The sequence below is a fragment of the Monodelphis domestica genome, chromosome 7, assembly GCF_027887165.1.
Source record: "Monodelphis domestica isolate mMonDom1 chromosome 7, mMonDom1.pri, whole genome shotgun sequence".
Classification (NCBI taxonomy): Eukaryota; Metazoa; Chordata; class Mammalia; order Didelphimorphia; family Didelphidae; genus Monodelphis; species Monodelphis domestica.
The window spans coordinates 114114971-114135147 of NC_077233.1; the positions used below are offsets into that span (position 1 = coordinate 114114971).

The window sequence follows — 20177 nt, forward strand, 5'->3', positions numbered from 1 at the left end:
TGAATAGTTTTGCAAAATAGGCCACCCATGCCTCTCAAGTTTGTCTTTTCCTCCAACTAAAAAGAGTCCTATAGGACTTGTCCGAGTGCCTTTGCAGTTGTCATTAAAATATCTTTCCATTCACCATGTAATATTCCTCTCATGTTAACTGTGCAACAGGTCCATAGCTACTGAATAATCAGTCCTTTCAAGAAGCCCCACATTGTCAGCTATAACTCAGAAGAAGACAGGTAGAGAGCACTGCTGTTGGATATCAATTCTATATTTAACCTGCGCCACAAGCCCAGCCATAGCGCACCATTCTTCCTCCCTAAATGCCATCATGCCATTAACATTTTTTATGCATTCCCCAGCAATGACAAATTGGATTCTAACTGTAGCACCAGATTTAGTATGCAAAAGGCATGTTTGCCTCTGCCAACAAACCAATAATTCTCACTAACATCTTCAGAGTTACAACATTTATAAAGTTGCAAAGTGGAGTAAACAAACCATCTGTTTGGCTTTTCCGTATATGTCATGCTTTCTTATTAGCATATTACGATTCATTTAGTAAACAAATTTGGTGATTTCGTTCACGTCAAAGTTAGAAGAAGCTAGAAGATGATTAACATTCCTGGGACAGGCACATTAATACATTGCTTCCTCTGCAAAGTTAAATGGCTTCTCAAGAGAATCACCCCTTGTTGACAAGATGAGACTGTCAATTTTGTTTGCCTGCCACATTAGGGGCCGTAAGGGGATGGCAAGCTCTGAGAAAGAGGAGCAGTGTAGGCAGCATAATTCACTGTGAATTGAGAAAAGAAGTCTAATTCTGATAAATGGTCGACCCCAATACATCCTACCTGTTATTACAACAGACGTGCCGTATCTGTGCTGTAAATTAGTTAAACCCCTAAAGAGTTTGGTGGGAGCTTATCTTCAAGTGAATAATTTGAGTGCAGAGGGAACTGTCTGCGTGACCAGTGTGAATGATTTGTTTCATATTGAAAAGGATTGAAATGACTGAATTCACATTTTTAATTTGCAAAAGAACTTACTTGTCCTTTATTTCCTGCATCTAATAAGCATTCCTTCACTTTGGGGCTTTAGGAAGTGTTATATGGCATTTTGCTTTGAATTTTCTTCCTCTGTCTACAAGGGGCTGGTTTTCAGAACTCCTGCAGAGAACCCAAAAATAGCAACATATTTAACAACTGCTGTTTCTTTAAAAAACAACAACAAAAAAAAAACACACAAACCCTCTCAGTGTCAGAAATGTCATTGATTTCAACAGAGCAGCACACGTTCCTTCTGAAACCACCATTAATAAACAGTAATACACAAATTATGCAGAGTAAGGCAAGAGCTAGTGAGTCTCAATAAAACTGTAAGGTGGATCAGACGCCTGTTTTCCCCACCCCCATTTCTTTAGGTTTGAATGGCAGTCTTGCACTTCAGTGTAGAAAAACATTGTTAAGATTGACAGAATGCCCACATATACTCTCCAGCCAGGACCAAATTAGGTATCAATCAGTAAACATACTTCCTGAGCATCTCCTTATGTGCAAGGTGCTGTGAAGAGCAGGGTCCATACTACCATTTAACTTATAGAGAAATAAGAAAAAAGAAAAACCACTGTGCATTGGAGCCAAAGCCTCATAAAGGTGGATTTAAATAGAATAAACTGTACAAGTCACAAAACTTTTTTTTAATAATCCCTAGTTTTATAAAGCTTCACTATTCACATCTACTTCTAATTGACCACTGTTGTCATCTCAAATCAGTAAATTCAGTGACTTGCTGTTTCACTTAGCATTATTTAGAAAGGTAAATCTAGCCCTTGATATAAAGATACATTGGGATTAATGGATTATCCAGTTCCTGATTTCCACAGCCTGACTTTGAAGTTAGCCATGACACTTTTCTTTCATTTTGAATTTCCCCTTTACACCGCAAAACAGAACTCCAAAAGCTCATACTTATTCTTTAAAATACAGCTGTTATATTTTTTTTTCATTTTCACAGATAACCAGTGCATTAAATAGAATTGGGCACATTGACAATTTAAAAAGAAAACTGTTGAAGAATCCCAAGTCTGGACTTAAAAATACTCGGCAAATAGCATGTGCATTTAATTGACTGCATTTGCTCAAGTTATATTCACTTTTCTTCTGTTTATGCCTAGTGAGAATCTCACTGGAGAATTGGAATAAGGAAGGAAAGTCTGGAGTCCATTTCAGTCCAATAAGATCATTTTCAGTCATCATTATAATCTGTGTCATTCCAAATTTAGCAAGAAGACTGAATGTGGTTTTTCATTCACTGAAAGCTTTATCACATTCAGTGCCTTCAGTAAACTGTAGAAAATTTGCAGACAAAGTAGGCAGAAGAAACATGAATTGAACTCTTCAAAAGATCGTTCTGATTTTAGGCTACAATTTGGGGTGAAATTTATGCAAAAGGATATATGTGGAACTCCCTTAGATTATATTCAGCTGTTATTATGACCAGCATTTGGCTTTTCCTCCTCATTACTCACCTTTCTTAAAGATTCAGCTTCATGCCTCAGATTTTTAAATTTCTACTCTTTAATATCTCTAGTTCCTGTTGACAAAAAAAAAAAGTATACTCTCTGAAACTCTGCTACATTATTGCTAGATTTCAAGGCACATTGACCATTTTTGAGCCAGATTTTGGGACCATTTTTCTAATGACTACAACCAAGGCCAAATCTTGTCTCTACCACCCATGCTCTTCATTTCCCTCCAAGGCATTCCACTGTCCTGGGAACTTGCCCACACATTTCTGCACTTCCTACATAACCAATTCATCAACAATTAAGTAGAAACATAACATTCATAATATCGGCACCCACGATATTGGGGTCTGATAAAATGTTCATGCTCTCCAAAGTAGACTGTCTTGGCTCTATCTTGGGTAGATACCTTCTCTAAGAATGTATTCAGAACACAATATGTCTAGAAGAAACCATAGGAGATGTTTATTTAGATATCCCTTAGTTTTTAACATAATTCCCATTCTGCCTTTTCTTCCATCTGCCTCTGAATACTTCTCTTAACCAGAAGATGCCTTTTGTGGACTCTTTCTTCTACTTATTACATCTTTTGGTAACTTGATTCTTTGCCTCTTTTTAAGAATCTCATTTTTCTCTTACATTTCTGAAAGCTTTTTTCAGAAGGAGCCTCCTCTTTCCTTTGTTTTGATACATTTCATGGTCTAAATCTATATGTGAACTTTATAGTTGATAGCTTTCCTTTTCTCTTCTTTTTTTCTTCTCTGTTCTGCTGATCCAAAAGAAACTCATAACATTCCCTAAATTGCCATTAACCCCAGGTCTTTGTGTCTATCTCCAAATACATTATGATAACTAATTGACTGCCACAGAGTATGACACCTTAGGGTTCCAGTTAAAACCAAGCGCTGCTTCTTGCTCTTTGTCAGGAGGCTGAATTCTGACCTGGAGGAAGTGATCAGCTCAGCTGATGTCATAAGTTTTCTCTGTATTCAGCCTGGTCACATTTCTGAAAGGATTGTCTCTCTCCTTCTCCCTGTCCCTCTCCTTCCCTCTTGCTGTTTTTCTCCTACACTCTTTCTTTTAAACCCTTTCTATCTTTCACACATCTCACCCTGTCTTCACTGTTCCTCGTCTCCCCCAAACCTCATCAGAGATTTTCCATCCCAACACTGCAAGAGTATATTAGATGACTTCCCACTATACATTCTTCCCATCCTTACTTGAGTGTTTTTGCATTTGGCCTTTAGGAGGATTATTAAACAAAAATGAAATAGATTAAGAAATGAACATAAAAGAATCAATTCTTTTGAACTGTGGTTGCATAATGGAAATCGACTACTATGAATGAACCCGTGTCCAAAAGTTATGAACAGCAGAGCTAATGCACTGCCATGAGTTCATCTTTATTATTGCATTACACCTGAATCAATTGATAAAGCAGCTTTTTTTTAAAGCCAGGGATGGCACTTAATTGAATAAAAGTCAATGTAATTATATTAGCAGAAGCCAACGGTACTGCTGACAGCGGAAAAGGGACACTGTTGAACAGAGTGCCAGAGCTGGTCTACACATTTCTGCACATCGTTTGGTTGACAGATATTGAGGGCTGGTACATCACCTAATTAGATTACAGATTTCCACTGCTGTAAGTGGGAACCAAAGAGAAACATCTCTTCCTATTAAAGTATCAACGGAGTTGTCTATTTTCACAAGTCATCTTTGGGAAGACGTGTCCATCTGGGGGATCGGTGTGTCCTTTCTCAGTGTTAATTTATTCTTCCTTCTTTATTCAATGATTCTTGATGATATGCTTTGTGTCTGACTGCTGTTTTCTCAGCAGTGAACCAAGGAAATGGTAACCGCAGATGTGTGAGAAACAACAGAGAGCTTACCATACCCTGCCTAGTTCTAGATCACAGCTATCACAAAATGTGAGTTTGTGAAATCAAGATAAGGAGGGCTGTTAAGAAATATTAAATAGAGTGAGTGCCTTTCACTGAGATTTTTTTTTATCAATAGAGTAATAGCACATAGCGTAGTTCTATTTTTGCATTTATACTCTGATTCCAGTGGTGTCATACCCACATATCAGGATAAAGACTTTCACAGTAGGCATTTCCTGCAGTGTGCTTAGCAACCTGCACTTGCAGTCATCTGCCATCTGACACTAAGGAAGCAAGGAACAACTGTGTCAGAGCAGGGACCACAGGGACGACTTCTGTTTATCATTCATGTATCTGCACACTGCATGCATCTGTTTAGAACTCATTTATGGATGATGATGATGATGCTGTGAATTTGGTTTGTCTAATTTGATTTATGATTTTGGATTGTGCAGCTGATCTGATAATCACCAAGACAGCAGTATGAGATGATGGCTTATGACAGAAAATGGTTTTATGATCAGAACATGTTAAATCCCTATTTTTATTGTTTAAGTTTTTTAAAAAAAATCAGATGTCTAGAATGTGAATTTGTTTTCTCTCTCTCTCTTTCTGTCTCTCTCTCTCTCCCTTTCTCTTTTTCTCTCTCTCTCTCTCATTCTTGCTTTCTTTTGTGATCGATTTAGCAAAAGATTAGAAAGCTGATCTTATTATCACAAGGTAAGCTCAGCCTTCCTAAGTGCAGTGTGGAGAGGTGTGTCTAACACTTCTGCCCCTACAAAATCAAGAGTGCTATTATTGTCTTGTGTGGAAGGTGGAAAACCTTCCCATCTTCCTTGTCTATTTGGCACATACCTCTCAACCACCCTTCATTTCCAAGGAAAATAATCCACTCTTGTAAACAAATTAATAAGTGATTTCTTTGGGTCTTAAAGTCTTTCTTTAATTTTTACTAAATATAACTGAAACTTTACATTTGCCAATTTTGCTTATTTTAATCATAATAATTCAGTATAATGTTGAACTTCTCTTGTTCCTGAGAAGTTATTATTATTATTATTAATTCTTTTGGCAACGTTGCTTTCATTTTAGATATTTGTTAAACATTTAAGCCTTGTCAGGTGGAGAGAGGTATATGCCCATGGGGGCTTTGAAAATAAATTGGGGGAAGACTAAGGCAATGTTTTTCAGATAGATAATAGCATATCAGACTTTGTAACTCATGACATCCCTATGGATGCTCTGAGACAAATCCTATATTTTCTATACACACAAAACTACCAAGAAGTTGCATAGGAGTTTTGCTTGTCTATGAATATAGGATTTGTTAAAAATCAAGAATGAATTTTTGTGGGGGGGGGAGGGAGAGCAAATTATTGATCCTATCCCTTGGGGTTTTTTCTCCTTCTTTAGTGGGGAGGGGAGGGAATTTTTATTTTTAAAAAGCAAAAACTTGTATTTTTTTTCATTTTTTGTGTGAAAACATATCTTAACTAGTATAAAGCATGTTCTAAAGCAAATATTAAATTACCACAACATTTCAGAAATACATTTATTTTACCTTTGTATGAAGTTAGGATTCCAAATAGATTGAGAAAATAGGCTTAATCTTAGTATTTTTATCTTCAATTGCTCCTTTATAGGAGGGTTATTAAAAAACCCCTGCTTGGTCGATTTAAAATGACCAGGCACATACTTTACTCTTCTTCATTAATATTCAGACATGCATCAAGTGATCTTATAGCTTTGACCCTATAGCTCAGCCTCCCCTTTAATACAATTTTCTCACCATTTCACAATGTGTCCTCTGAATTCCTCTAAATAAACATCTTATTAAAAAAAATAAACGAAACCATAGCCTCCTTAGAGGGCAATTCCCTTTTCTTTCTAGAATGTCCCAATGACATGTTCTAAAAAGACCTTCTTTGAGGCCTTTCGCTGCCGTAGCCCATCACACACACACACACTCACACACGGATAAAACGACCAGGTCAGTGGTCAGTTACTCAGGAAAAGCAGCATGGTTTGGGTTTTGAATTCAACGCGAGATCTCCCCATCTCCCAAAGATAATGTTAGTGGAGCACTCCCCCTGCTCCACCTCCAAACCACTCCCCCCTCCTGACCCCTGAGGAAATAGCAGAAATGTTTATGATTTTAAGATGGTATCCTTGGCAGTGAATGTGCATAACATGATCCCTTCATGAAAGCCGAGTCAATTTAAAAATGCCCCCCTCTCTTCTCATCCCTCCCTCCCCCCACCTGCCCACCCCTTCCCTCTTATTTTCCTAGACACAGTGCCAACATAAACTTGCACCGAAAACTGTTGACCAAAGAACTGGATGACATGGGCCTAGACTCATCTCAGCCCTCCCTTAGCAAGGACCTCCGTGATGAATTTTTGGTGAAGATCTACGGTGCGCAGCACCAGATGGGACTTGACGTAAGGGAAGATGCCTCCTCCCCAGCAGGCACTGAAGATTCCCACATGAATGGCTATGGGAGAGGCATGACTGAAGACTACATGGTCTTAGACCTGAGTACCACCTCCAGCATCCAGTCCAGCAGCAGCATCCATTCCTCCAGAGAATCCGATGCAGGGAGTGATGAAGGGATTCTCCTAGATGACATTGATGGGGCGAGTGACAGTGGGGAGTCTGCACACAAGGCTGAGGTCCCTGCCCTCCCTGTAGGCATTGGGGCTGAAGTTCCTGGATCCCTCATGTTCAACAGTGTGTCTGTGAGCAATGGTGGAATAATGTGCAACATCTGCCACAAAATGTATAGCAACAAGGGGACCCTGAGAGTGCACTACAAAACGGTGCATTTGAGAGAAATGCATAAGTGCAAAGTCCCAGGTTGCAATATGATGTTTTCCTCTGTGCGCAGCCGAAATCGGCACAGTCAGAACCCTAATCTCCATAAAAACATTCCCTTCACTTCAGTAGATTAGTTTAAGGATGGACACTTCAAATGCCAGCTCTCACCAGATGGCCTACATGTTTGAACTGCCATATTCAGTCTGTGTGTATGTGTGTGTATATATATATGTTGATACATATGTGTATATACACACATATGCCTGTATGTGTGTACATATATACATATATTTTTTTCTTTAAAAAAAAAAGAAAGAAAAACACTAGGTGCTTTTGGGTTTTGTTCTTTTTCCTTTATATTCTTGGGAAAAGGGTGGGATCTTTAAAATGGGGGTAACAATAAAATGCCCTTTAAAAAAAACACACACACACAAACTTGCAACTAGTCCCAAATTTATTATAAAATTACTTGGTCATCTCCAAAGAGACAGTTTGTTGTACCCATGACTTTTGCCTGTTAAAAAAAAAAGGAAAAAAGCAGAAAAACAAAAAAAGAGAAAAAGAGGAAAAAAGAAACAAAAAAGGAAACTCTAGTTGTCTTTGTGGACTTTAAGGCTTTGAGAGAACCTTCAACTAAAAGCATGGCAGATTCACCTGTAAATATTTAGCCTCGAGAGGCCAATGATGTAAAACAATTGTATTGATGGTTGTTTAACTCTTCTGTTTAATTTTTACAGTATTCAGCTGTTATATATGCAGGAAAATAATAGTTTGCTGGCTAGCTCTATCCATTTATGTTAGCTTTAATGCACATTTTTAAAAGATACATGCTCTTGTTTTTACTACCTGCTAGATATAGTGGTAAACAGGTGCTGGCATGCTTTACAGCACTGGTCTGATAAAAAAAAAAAGTCCTGTACTATTACATAAATTCAGTCATGCACTTTTTTTCGTACACTACAAGGGGATGTGTAATATCCATGATTACTTTTTATCCTTAAACTATTGCCATACTCAGTAAGTGTCTTTTAAAAAAAAATACACTTAGATAAAAATGGTCTGGTCAGTATAGGGCATGAATGCCAAACAAAAGTATTAGTGTTAACACAAAACTGCCAACTTTGCACAAGTTTCCAGAAAAGAAAATACAATTAGTCACTCAACATAACCACAGGCCAATTTGTCGGCCACCAGAAAACCGCTTTAAAAAAAAATACAACACTTGGTGATTCTTTCAAGTGCCGAATGTTATTAGAATCAACACTGCATCCTTCTTGCTTATATGTTAAATTATATAAAAGGAGAACAGAATTATGTGGTGTGAGACAGCCAAGGCATTTATTCTTTTGAGGAAGGATAATATTTCAGGATACAAAGGCCTAGATTCCTCACTGCAGAACAAAGCTTGGATACAGTAAAAGGGGCTGGGTGCTCCCTTCCAAAGCATCAACCCTTGAGTTCTTTATAAAATAACATCCAAAAAAAAAAAGGGCAAGAAGTCTTGACTGGGTTTTTCTGTTGTCGGGCCGTCTGGTTCGTAGTGATCACTTCAGTCCTGGTATGATTAAGGCCTGGATGATGGATGTAATCAAAGCCAGTTAGTGGATGGCAGAAGCACGTCAAAGCTTTGCAAACATGCGCTGAACCTTATTAATTGAGCAACTTTTCCCTTCTGAAAAGTCAGATGAGAAGTGGATAAAATAGGGTCTTTCACTGTTTAATGTTTTGTGTTTCCCCACATGATTCGTCAGAGAGGAATGAATGAAAGTCAGACACAGAGCAATGGAGAGTGAGAAAGGAGGGAGGGAGACTATTCTCTAAATCCTTTTTTTGTTTCCGGTGTTTACAAATGTTGCCTGAGCTGGTAAACCACATTGGCAGCCTGAGCTACCACAACATACTGACTAAATGAGGATATTTACTTAAGTTCTGCCTACAGCCAAAACCATTAGGTTGTATATTGTAGACTGTTTTTATTGTTTGGGGTTTTTTTTTCCTCAGTAAAAAACAAGGAATATTTCAGCAGACAATACAAAACTAACTGAAAGAGAATGTATTTCTTTTCTGTACTTAATGGCCTAGAACATTTCTTTTATTCATCTGAAATTCAGAAATGCCCTTTGTTTAAAGCTTCAGGTTGTTTTCATTTCTCATGCATTTTGTACTTCTTTTTTCTACTTTCACATCAGCTTCCGCTTCCGTTAAATTTGCCAAAGGAAACTGTCAATATGTTTCTTTTTTGTTCCTTTAGGTTTCATTGTACCTCACAGTATTTATTGTTTCCAAAAATAAGCATCATTATAATGCTGAGGAGTCAGTATTTGTGTTTGTAAAAATTCCAGAACCAATATGTCCAAGAGCTTTATTCTTTTCTTTTTTGTTTCTGTTTTTGTTTTTTTGTTAATGCTATAGGGTTCCTTTAGATATTCCTTGGTTCTACAGTAAGAAAAAGACCAAAAGTATTACAGACACAGAAGAAACCGTATTAAAAGCTACATATCAAAAGCAACAAATGTTTACGGTGAAAAGCTGAGGAATTACTATGACCATTTTAGGGTTTTTTTTTTAAGTCCCCAGAGATCCTTGTTTTTGTTGTTAGATGCCATACATAACTATGTACAGTAGCCCTGTGAAAGAGGGCACTAGAATAACCAATGTGCATTCTCTTCCAGTAAAGGGATCCTTTCAGCATGGACCACGTAACTCTGCTATCCACCTCCACAGTGACTAGATAAGCCAAAAAAGGTTGAAGATTCAACCAAAATAACAGAAAAATAGGGGAAAACACTGGCTTTTCAATACATATAGAGTCAAAATAAATGTCACATCTGACATTATTAAAACATACTTTTTTGTAGTAATACTGAGAAGCAAGCACTTTGGTTGGGGTATTAGAAATCATCTGGCACCAAATCAGTTTTTTTTTCTATATTTTCCTTTAACTTTGGGCCATTCAAAAGGGCAAGTGGCCCTAGTAAGTGAGATCAAATCAGGACTCCAAATAGCAGGTCACATCAACAACCAAAAAAGGCTTAGAACTAATCTGTTTGTCACAAACCATAAACCATGCTAGTATGTTTCCAAAAAAAGAGATCGGCAGAGACAAAGAAACTATAACAAGAATTCCCCCAGCATGCAGGGATGGATGCTCTAATTGTCTTTTTTTTTTTCATTTTCCCTATCTGTTCATGCTGCCAGTCTACCTTGGATCTCTTTAAGTTATAGCAAGCTTTGGAACTGAGCAGGTGAAATGGACCAAGCATTTTTTTTTAAGTGTAAAGAATTTATTTTATTTGAGATTTGGTGGTAAGGGAGGAAGGGTACCAGGCCATATAGGAAATAAAATCCTGAGATCTTTTACTCACCTGGCAGGTCATTTGAAGAGTTTCACATGTGCTTACCTAAGATTAGTGTCCCAGTTCTCATTGGGAAGGGTAGGGTGTGGAAAAGCCACATTTTAGCTGGTGAACCCTTCATCTTTCTTATTTTGTTTACATCAGATATTCCTCTTAAACACTTTTACTAATAGTATTATTTGCTGCATGGAAATTTATGAAGATATAAATTCCCAGTGAAAAGGGGTTCAACTCCCAGTTAATTAATTCCAGCCAGAATTTGCACCTCAAGTACAGAGTGGTGTTATTTTGTTAATGTGCATGTTCACTAATGTTTAAGCTTCCTATTTTGACCATTTACACACACACACACACATACATATATATGCATATGTATATTTTTGTAAATACCCGAAGGGTTTTGTCCATGTTAGGGAATAACTGCATGCTAAATTTGTTCAAAAGGAAGAACAAGGGAGAAAAGAGAAAGGAAGAGTAAGTAAGAAAGGCTGATTTTGCCTACAGCTTTGAGGTTTTTTTTTTTTTAACAAAAAAAGGGGTGGGTCACATGATTCGGAGTAAAACCCATGTTCTATTATTGATTTATTCAACCATGCAAAACAACTGGACCTATTTCAGTCTTGATCTGGATACCACATTTCAGCCCGATACATTTTAAAGGTAAAGATGTTAACACTGCCCAAATCTCATGCAAAGACCTTGCCTAACATTTAAAATAAAACCTTTCTCATTCCTCCCCCAGTGGTACCACTGTGATAACCCACACTGTACATGCCAGGTGATCCCTTGGTTACTGAATATCAGTGCCATTCAGTAAGATGAGGGAGGCTAATAGACCCATTTATTTGGCAATGGCCCATTGCACTGAAAGTGCCAAGGATGGGCTATTGCCAGGGAAACCTTCCTTCCTTTACTCAGGGGAACCATGCTCTAGGCTTCCACTAGATAAAATGTACACTTTCATCTTCCTTTCCTCCACTCAAGATATGTGCCAACCAACTGTGGATGGAGCCATGTGAAACTTTAAAAGGAAAGAAGCTAGCATTGCAGCCAGATGGAGAGGAATGAATGATCTGTGGCTATAATTTGACCCAAACAGTTCTAACTTGTACTTGGTCTGTTTGCAGTGGTTTCAATGGACTAGCATAGTAAATACAATTGAATTGTAATAAGTCACGGTACATCTGCTGCTATAAAAATACAAATCATGCAGCAGAAATTTACTTTCTTCCACATTATAAATGTACCCCTGCTTTTCTTATGACTTCTGTTCATTCTTTTTCTTCAGAGAAATGTCCGTCTATTTCTCCTAAATTTTATATCACCAGACTTTTTTTTCAGTAGAATTAAACATTTTTACTTTTCCCCTTGAATTAGGAGACCCATTTTTTTTTCATTTATTCATCACTAAGTGGAAAATATATTATTATTTTTAAAAATTAAGGGAAAAGGCAATGAGTTCTAGGGAAAAGTACAGGGATCACAGAATTCATTTCTAGAGAGAAAGTGAAAGAGATTTAAGAATCAAATCTGCTTCTTGAGTAACTAGAAGATACTAGTAACTGAGAAAAAATGGATACCCCTACTATCAAGATATAAGTGAGGCCAGTGACCAAATAACCTCAAGGTATATTGTTACCTAATATGCTTCCCCAGATTTGTGCTTCATGTCCTATGAGTTAGAAGATGACTAATCATTGACCCCAGAGTGAGGAAAGGTGGGAGTTTTCTATAAGGAAAAGACAAATCTAGTGAAGGAGCTCTGAAGTTCCTGAGATGCTAATGGAAGTGATGGGCAAACCAAAAGATAGCTACTATGCTCTCAGTGGAGAGAGAATCATGAATGCCATAGGGAAAGAAGTTTCAGAGAGTCCACTAATGTTGACTAGTTATGAGGAAGGATAGTAGAAGATAACTCTGGAAAAGTGATAGAAGAAAGGATAGATGGTGATGACAGGTGGGATACATCTCCTTTTCAAAGCAGCTATGATTATACTACTTGACTAGGTAAAGATCTGATCAAAATATAATCTCACAGTCTACTTTTATAGGGGGCATAGAGAATTATTTAAATTCCCTTGATTCTCAGCCTTTTATTTTTCACCCAGAGATCCATGGTATGCTGGCCTAAGCCTCTTGTTCATTTGTTAATACAAATCCACATCCACCCAAGGTTCACATCCCAATCTCTCATGTGAACTCCTAATGGCTCGCCAACATTCATGTACTTCAACATCTTCATTTTAAAAAACTGAACCCTAAAAATATTTCAGTTACCACCCAGTCCTCTTCCTCTATCATGCATTCTCCCCACCCCCAGTCAAGTTTCTTGGTCCTAGCCTTAGTTTTATATTAAACTAAATGGAATAGGACTAGTTGGTGAAGGGGTGGGATGGGGCTGGGGGGCGAGATCCTGGACTAGAACTCTGCCCCTAATTCTTACCTATATTTGGCACTTGCTTTCTAAAAATTCTAATTCTTTTTCCACAAAGAGTTAAAAAGGGGGGAGGGGGAATACAAGTATACCCAGTTGGGTCGATGTTATTATTCATTATACAATATTTTTTAAAAAGAAGCAACATACTATAGTTGTCATAAAAGTATTTTTTCATTCCTTGGCTCTAAAGTGTTATTGTAAATTCATTTGACCTTTACTGAAAAAAATACTCCCTTTTTTATATAAGGTAGCTAGACAAGGCTCTGTGTGTAACAAATAGTGGACCATTACAAAACAGGGGGGCGGGGGGAACCAAGCCAAGCAGCGAGAAGCTTCAGTTCAATTTCACCTCATATCTTTCTAATAACTTACTTGTCACTTTATTACCTTCCAGTAATGTGAACGCTGCTGACAAGACTGTCACAGTAACAGCAGACAACACCCTCTCGTCCTCAGCCCCAGCTCCCCCGGCTACTTATTGCACTGGCCCTGAAGGGACACCAACTAATAGTGTGCTTTCAAGTTCAGCACTTGGCCATCAAATATAAAAGGATGCGTAATTGCCTGTTTATCCCTGGTGAAGGGGAAATTGAGTACAAGAACTAGACTTTCCCACCGAGTTCCCTGATGCAGGCTCACACATTAACAGTCTCTCTCTCTCTCTCTCTCTCTCTCTCTCTCTCTCTCTCTCTCTCTCTCTCTCTCTCTCTCTCTCTCTCTCTCTCTCTCTCTCTCTCTCTCTCCCCCCCCTCTCTCTCCCCCCCCTCTCTCTCTCCCTCTCTCTCTCTCTCTCTCTCTCTCTGCCTCCCTCTCTCCTTCCCTTCCTTTTTCATATACACATCTTCAATGAGTGAAAGGTGGTCCCATCTGGACATCCAAGCTATGTCTTTGGGAAGCCCAAAGCTGGCTCAGGTGGCCCCTCTAAGGCTATTAGGAAGACAGTAACAAGATGACTTCTCAAACAAAGGGTCAGTAAAGCAATGCTGCCTAGGAGGGAGCTCTTGTTTATGTTTGTCTGCTTATTTGAAATTAACAGGCTCAGGCTACCTCTGCTCTGATTTATTGGGGAACAATTGACTGGTCTTAGAAGTTTTACCTGGATTTATATGCTAAGAAGAGAGCAAAATTGATGTTATTTCTCACCTGAATCTGAGGGGTATGAAGAGTTAATGAGGAAAATTGTTGCAAATTTCTTTCACCCTGCATAAAAGGCATTGCCAAAAAAGAATATATATTTTTAAGCAGAGACTGACTCAAACAAATTGGTTGAGCTTAAGTAGAACATAGGAGGAAACATATTTACACATATGTACTTACCCAGGGTTCTCCGTGTTTATTTAGATACCTGTCCAAAGACTAGTATCCCCCTTGCCTATAGTATATTGTGTCCAAGAGTACTAATCATTTTATATCAATTCAGCTGGACTGACAATCTGAAAAGACCCAAGGCAATAGGCCTTTGGCTTTATCCATTGATGGAACATTTACTTATAGCATAGTATAAATTTTGTTTTCAAAATACAAGTACCCTGCCTCTGGGAAATGATGATAAATAAAGGGCTCTATGAGATGATGCACTACAACTGAATCTATGAAAACTGAAACTGGAGTCTCAAACACCTTGAACCAAACTTGGCCTGTGGATTTTGGCTACCTTTCTTGATTTTTGAACTGCCACATCAGGATTCAGAGAGTGACTAATTAGTTAACTAGCAAATGGCAACACCTACAGGTAGAAAACATGGCCCTGGCCTACTTCATTTTGCCATAAAAAATCATTAATAAGTTATAAATATTGCCTTAATGTTGCAAAACCCCACTATAAGGACATTTGACTGATCATCTGTTTATAGCATTTTTCTAGTGGAACCTTGCTACCCTCTTGATGAAGTTTTGCTGAAAATCTTTTTTCATGGACCCAAATAATGGCATGAAGGCTATGCCTGGATTTCTAATGTTTAATTTTAACCTGATTTTCTGCCACACAAGATGTCATGTTACCTCCAGCACCAAAAACAATGGGTCTGTCAGTCTATGTGCAGAGGACTAGGATATCCGACTCTTCTCTGTGTCCCTGTGAGTCCCCCCCATATGTCCACACTCCAGCTAAGTGCATCAGTCAAGCCAAGAGGCAATTGAGTAGATGTTAACTGAAGCAGGATTCAGAGGGAGGGGAAGAGAAGGAGCCAAGAAACTGGGGAACGGACAATGGGGCTCTCTGAAGAAGTTGGCTAAGGAGGGGTAAATTAAATGAAAGATTTTGTTTGGCAGTGCAGAGGGTCGTGAATTAAAGGATAGCACTTTGAGAAAGGTCTTGGGGTTGGGGAGGGAAAACATTTGGTTTTGTTGGGTTTTTTTGAAGATCTCCAATCTATTACTGCATCATGTTAAACATGTATTCTAGCAGAGCCTAATAATGTTCACATTAAAAGCTTGGTTGCCAAATTGTAGATCCCAAGTTAAGGTTTGTTTGTTTTTTTCCTCCATAAGTAGAAGAATAGCCTATCTAAGATAGTTCTGTTAAGTTTCCATGAAAAGTTTATTCGGAATTTCTTCTATTTAGTCTATGCCATCTTGTTGAAATAGGGGGTGGGGGGTGGAGTATTTTAACAAAAATGGAGAGAAACAGATGGTGTAAATACATTTCTTGAGGAAAGAGTATCTGAGTGATACACCAAGACTTTATGAGGCTTCCTGTTGCCAAATGGGATGTTGAGATAATGCACAGTTAAGATGGCAAACTCATCAATTGTTAATCAGACTCTGCCCACTTCTGTTAGGGGATGCAAGGACTGAGAAGGTGACTCTGGGGAGGCTATAGCTCTGGGGAAGAGGGGAGGGGTGGGAGCTTGGCTGCCTGCATAGGCACAGTTCATCTGTCTCTGTATGTTTTAGGAAAGAAGTGAAAGAAAAACCCAAAGCTCTTTGTAGGCTCTTTTCCGCAAGGAAAACTGACCTGAAATTTTTTCAGTCAAAGCCTATCTGCTTTTCCCCTTTCAATGCTAGGGGAGAATACATCATCCCTTCCTCTTTGTCCTAGCTGAGAATTGGTATGGTAGCACCCAGAAACACTGATTCGTGAGGTATTGCTCTTGAGCTCCCAGACAATGTGCTGAGTTAATAGGTTCACTTGAGATGTATAAACTAGGGCTGATTGTTTATTTTTTTTTTCATCTAGTACTCAATTTGGAGAATTTTTGCATGTCTTTGTACAGTAATCCAATCTTCTCATTGCTTATCTGAATGTCTCCTTTCTTTCCCACATCACTTCCATGTCCCCCTGCTTTCCTCCAGTCTACTCCTACTTTCCTCCCTCCCCCATGGCCTCAAAAAGAAAAAAAAAATCCACTTCCTGATTCTGATCCCTTTGGAAATTTTTGTGTGTCCCATCCCACCCAGGGTTTACATGAAGTGAATAAGTGAATGAGATGTTCTAGTATTATATATTAATCTGATACGACTGTTTAGCAATATGAAATATGGTATACTGACTTTCCTGTGTAAACTTTGGTTCAGACGCCCAACAGAGTATGCTTGCCGCTTTCCAACAGTTCTGGTATAGAAAATGGGGCAAAATCTGAGTGGGAGACAGAAAGAAAGAAAGAGGGAAGGTTATGATCCTCCAGACCCCCTAGTTCCTTCAGTATGCAAATCATTTAACAGTATGAAAAGGATTAAGCAGTAATGCAGTCAGGGCACCCAGAGGAGGAAAGAAAAATGTTGATTTCCATTTAACTTCCCATGCACCCTGTCTGCTGTATTCTGTGAACTGGTGTTTCCCTTGCTTTTGTCTGCTTCCCCTAAAAGGGAAGGGGAAAAGCTGTCTATTCTCTGCAAGAGATCCTAGAGTTAGCCCATTGAGGATTGAGCATCTAATGTGTCCAAGTTGATTCTTGGGGAAATCATTTCTCATGAACCCCAAACCCATTGGTCATGGCTCAAGAATAGACCTGTTTGAGTGAACCCTATATATTGTCCAAGTGAAGTGGCCTATTTTAAAGGGAATTGATATATCTTCTGGGAGAAAGATTGCAGCAAAGGTATGTCCTATTCCTCTCCCAGGGTTTGGGGATTAGCCTTTTTTGTTTGTTAGTCACTTCCATGGGCTTTCCTGCTAAACCTGTTTGCAGAACTGAACTCTGTATTACAAAAAAGATGAGATCACTGCACCAAGGGACAGGGAAAGCTTACATCACGTTGATCTATTATCGTGTCATTGGTAGCTTCATAAATACTGTATGTACCCTAAACAAGGTTTTTTTGTTGTTGTTTGTTTTCATTAGTAGTCTGAGGAAATTAAAAGTTCTTTTTAATTTGATATTTCTTTTTATTGTATTTTCTGTACTATAACTGTCTGCAGTATGTCTTTTGCATAAAATGCATAAGGGTTTGGGGATGTAAATGGAATTTTATTCATATTTTGTCCAAATACCTCTTGTAATTTGTATCAAAATTCTTGTACAATTTTTATATTAAAGATTTATCAGTCACTGACCTCTTTATCCTCTTGATTTCACACTGACTTGAGAAATTCAATGAGACTTCTTAAAAAATACACTCGCTAATTCATACATCCTCACACATTCATCCTTTGGTTTTTGTTTTTTCATTTGGAAAAAGTTCCCTTGCATCAGTGCCACCCTCTTTTACCTTAGATGATCCTAGTCTGAATATTCCATTCAGCTGATCAAGCATTTATTAAGTACCTTCTATTACCTGGGACTTGCTTCATGACTCTGACATTCTCTTTGAGCAAAACATCATGTTACACAAACCAATAGGCTCACAAAGACAAAATAATTTTAGGAGAGTGAGACAGGGTAAGGGATGAGCCAACTCTGATTTACAGCCTTGCTTTGATAGATGTAGGGAGACAGGATAATGAAGAGGGGATTTGGAAAGCCTACCCTTGCTCAGAATGGACCCTAGAACTATTTAATACAGTAGAACTCCTCAAAAAGAGACAAGACGATTCTGCCATTCATCTCACCTGTCCAGATGGAAAAGATTGGGTTGTAACAAATTACCAAAGAAGCCCCTACCCCGAGTTCTTTATCCCCCACCCCCACCCTGCACCGAAACTATTCCCCGGTGGGCCCCTCAGGGTGTCACCCTGGAATCTCCTTCTCTCCCAGCAAGAGGGGAAGGGTGAGGGAACCACGGAGGTGTCTGTGTCTGGGAGCAGAGAAATGAGCTGTTTTTTCCCTTCACATTCATGGGGCACAGTAGACAGAATGATGACTCTATTTTTTTTCGGGCCTAAACGCTTGTGTTTCAGTTCGTATTCTCCTGGCAATGATTTTCTGCAGATTGTGCTTGTTATATCTGGAAATAAAACCAGCAGATGGGAAGATGTCATAATCGGCGACATTTCCTCCCTTGCTCACAGGGCTGGAGGGACTGTGAAAAGGAGGCCGCATTATGGCAGATTTGACTCAGCATTGTTTAGAGCTGGCATACTCATTCCATCTCTTTAGACTTTCCCGTTAAGAAATCAGGCTCAGCCGGTTCTTCAGCCAATGGCCGGCTCCGGGGCCAGACCGGGGGACGCTGGCAGGCTTCCTTCCCCCGTCCCCAGCCCTGGCTTTTCACAGATCTCTCCGGGCACCCCTGACCTTTGTGTTTCTCGTGCTAAAGCCTTTTCACCCCCAACCCTCCCCGTTTTCATTTTGTCTACAAGCTGAGGAGTATTAGCTAAACAGACACAATAGGACGTCCCCAGGAAGGCCACTCACTAAGGAGATGGAGAGCTTGTTGACTCTCGCGTCTGGCTTTCATCAGAGCCACATAAACAGTCCAGGAAGGGACTGAAGGGCTTTAATCTGGGACTGTTCGTCAGTTCACTGAAGAGAAGCCTGCCGTGGCTTGTGGGTGTCCCCGGGTGTGTGATGGAGCTTCCCCCGACCCACCCCCAGGTCTGCACAGTGCTTTGCATCCTTGCTGCTCCGAGCTCCTTGGGAGTGTTTTGCTGCTCCCTTCCACCGTGTGCACCGAGAAAGGGGGCTTGGAGGGGAGGGAAGGGGTAGCGGGAGAAGCAATAAAAGGTTAAGCAACTTTGGGAAAGTCAACCTTTGTTGAGGCATGTGGTTATCCTCCCATGTTATTAAATGTCATAGATGTGTTAATGCAATTCTGCAAGGAAGCCAAGCATAATTATGATCTTTTCATCTGTCATAACACATCTATAATTGGCATGAGTTCCCCCTTAAACAGCGGCTTTTTTTTTAAATGGGAGGATTTCCATAGTCAGAGAGCAGATATTAGCAGCACCCATAAAAGACGGATCTTGGCACAACCGTAAGCTCCCTGCCTGGGTAAGAGCCAGTCCCTCGCACAGGGCCACTTGAAGACTTGCTGCCTGATTGTTTGCTCCCTGTCAGCTGATGATATGACAGTAAATTAAGTGCTACTAATCTAATAAAGCGGCTCCCACGACAATGCTGATCTATCCACGAGAGCAGGCTGGGGAGGGCAGCTAGGACGGGGGTGGATCAGGGAAGAGAATATTGAATTGCCTGAAGTAATACTGGGGGGGGAGGGGGAGACGTCTATTGATCTTCACAAGGTGCCGTTATTTTAGTCATGTGATTCCTGCACGCCCAATCATTACCCATATTCATCAGCGACAGCATAATGAACAGAGGTATTGATTAGCAGGGCCAGCCACACAGATTTCCCAACAGTGCTAGTTCACGTTGATAGGTCTCCAATGGGAATACATACAAGTGCAGCCCAGTAACATAACTTATTGTGTTCTCGGGTCTCCCATTGATTTTGTTTGAAGGGGGAAAAGGGAGGGGAAAAAAAACCATCCTTGCACACAGTGGCTCTCCCTTGACCTTTTTTTCCAAAGAGTTCCTTGAGAAGAGAGCACCGAAGGACAGTCAACAAGTCATCAATCCTGTGGTGAGTTTTTGGCTACCACCGCGAGAATCCAGTGGTCAGCCAGCCGAGCCAGCGCCTTCTGCCCTGGCCTCCGTCCTCCTGATTTACAGTTGTTGGTCCTGACCTGGACAATGGCTGCCAGAGCTAAGCACCATCAGGCCTCCCTGTAGGTCAACATATGGCTTTGGAGCACTGATCGCCTTAGGCTAAGGTGGACGTGGCACGAAGCTACTGAATCCCAGTTTTCGTGCCGCTGACCCCAAGCCCAGGGGTACCAGGGA

At 39.7% G+C, this 20177-nt stretch overlaps 1 protein-coding gene across 9 annotated transcripts in view; it reads left to right on the forward strand.

Annotated features, from left to right (window-relative positions):
* The window catches only part of BNC2 (basonuclin 2), a 505926-nt gene extending 494832 nt beyond the window's left edge, over positions 1 to 11094 (forward strand). For 8 of the 9 annotated variants that reach the window (XM_007499604.3, XM_056805332.1, XM_056805333.1 and 5 more), the window contains one exon: positions 6692 to 11094. In XM_007499604.3, coding sequence (XP_007499666.1) covers positions 6692 to 7352 — 661 coding nt within the window. In that variant the 3' untranslated portion in view covers positions 7353 to 11094. Of the gene's footprint in view, positions 1 to 5087; positions 5122 to 6691 lie in introns of all 9 variants that reach the window. The other variant, XM_007499609.2, reaches the window with a different exon arrangement.
* The last annotated feature ends 9083 nt before the right edge of the window (positions 11095 to 20177 follow it).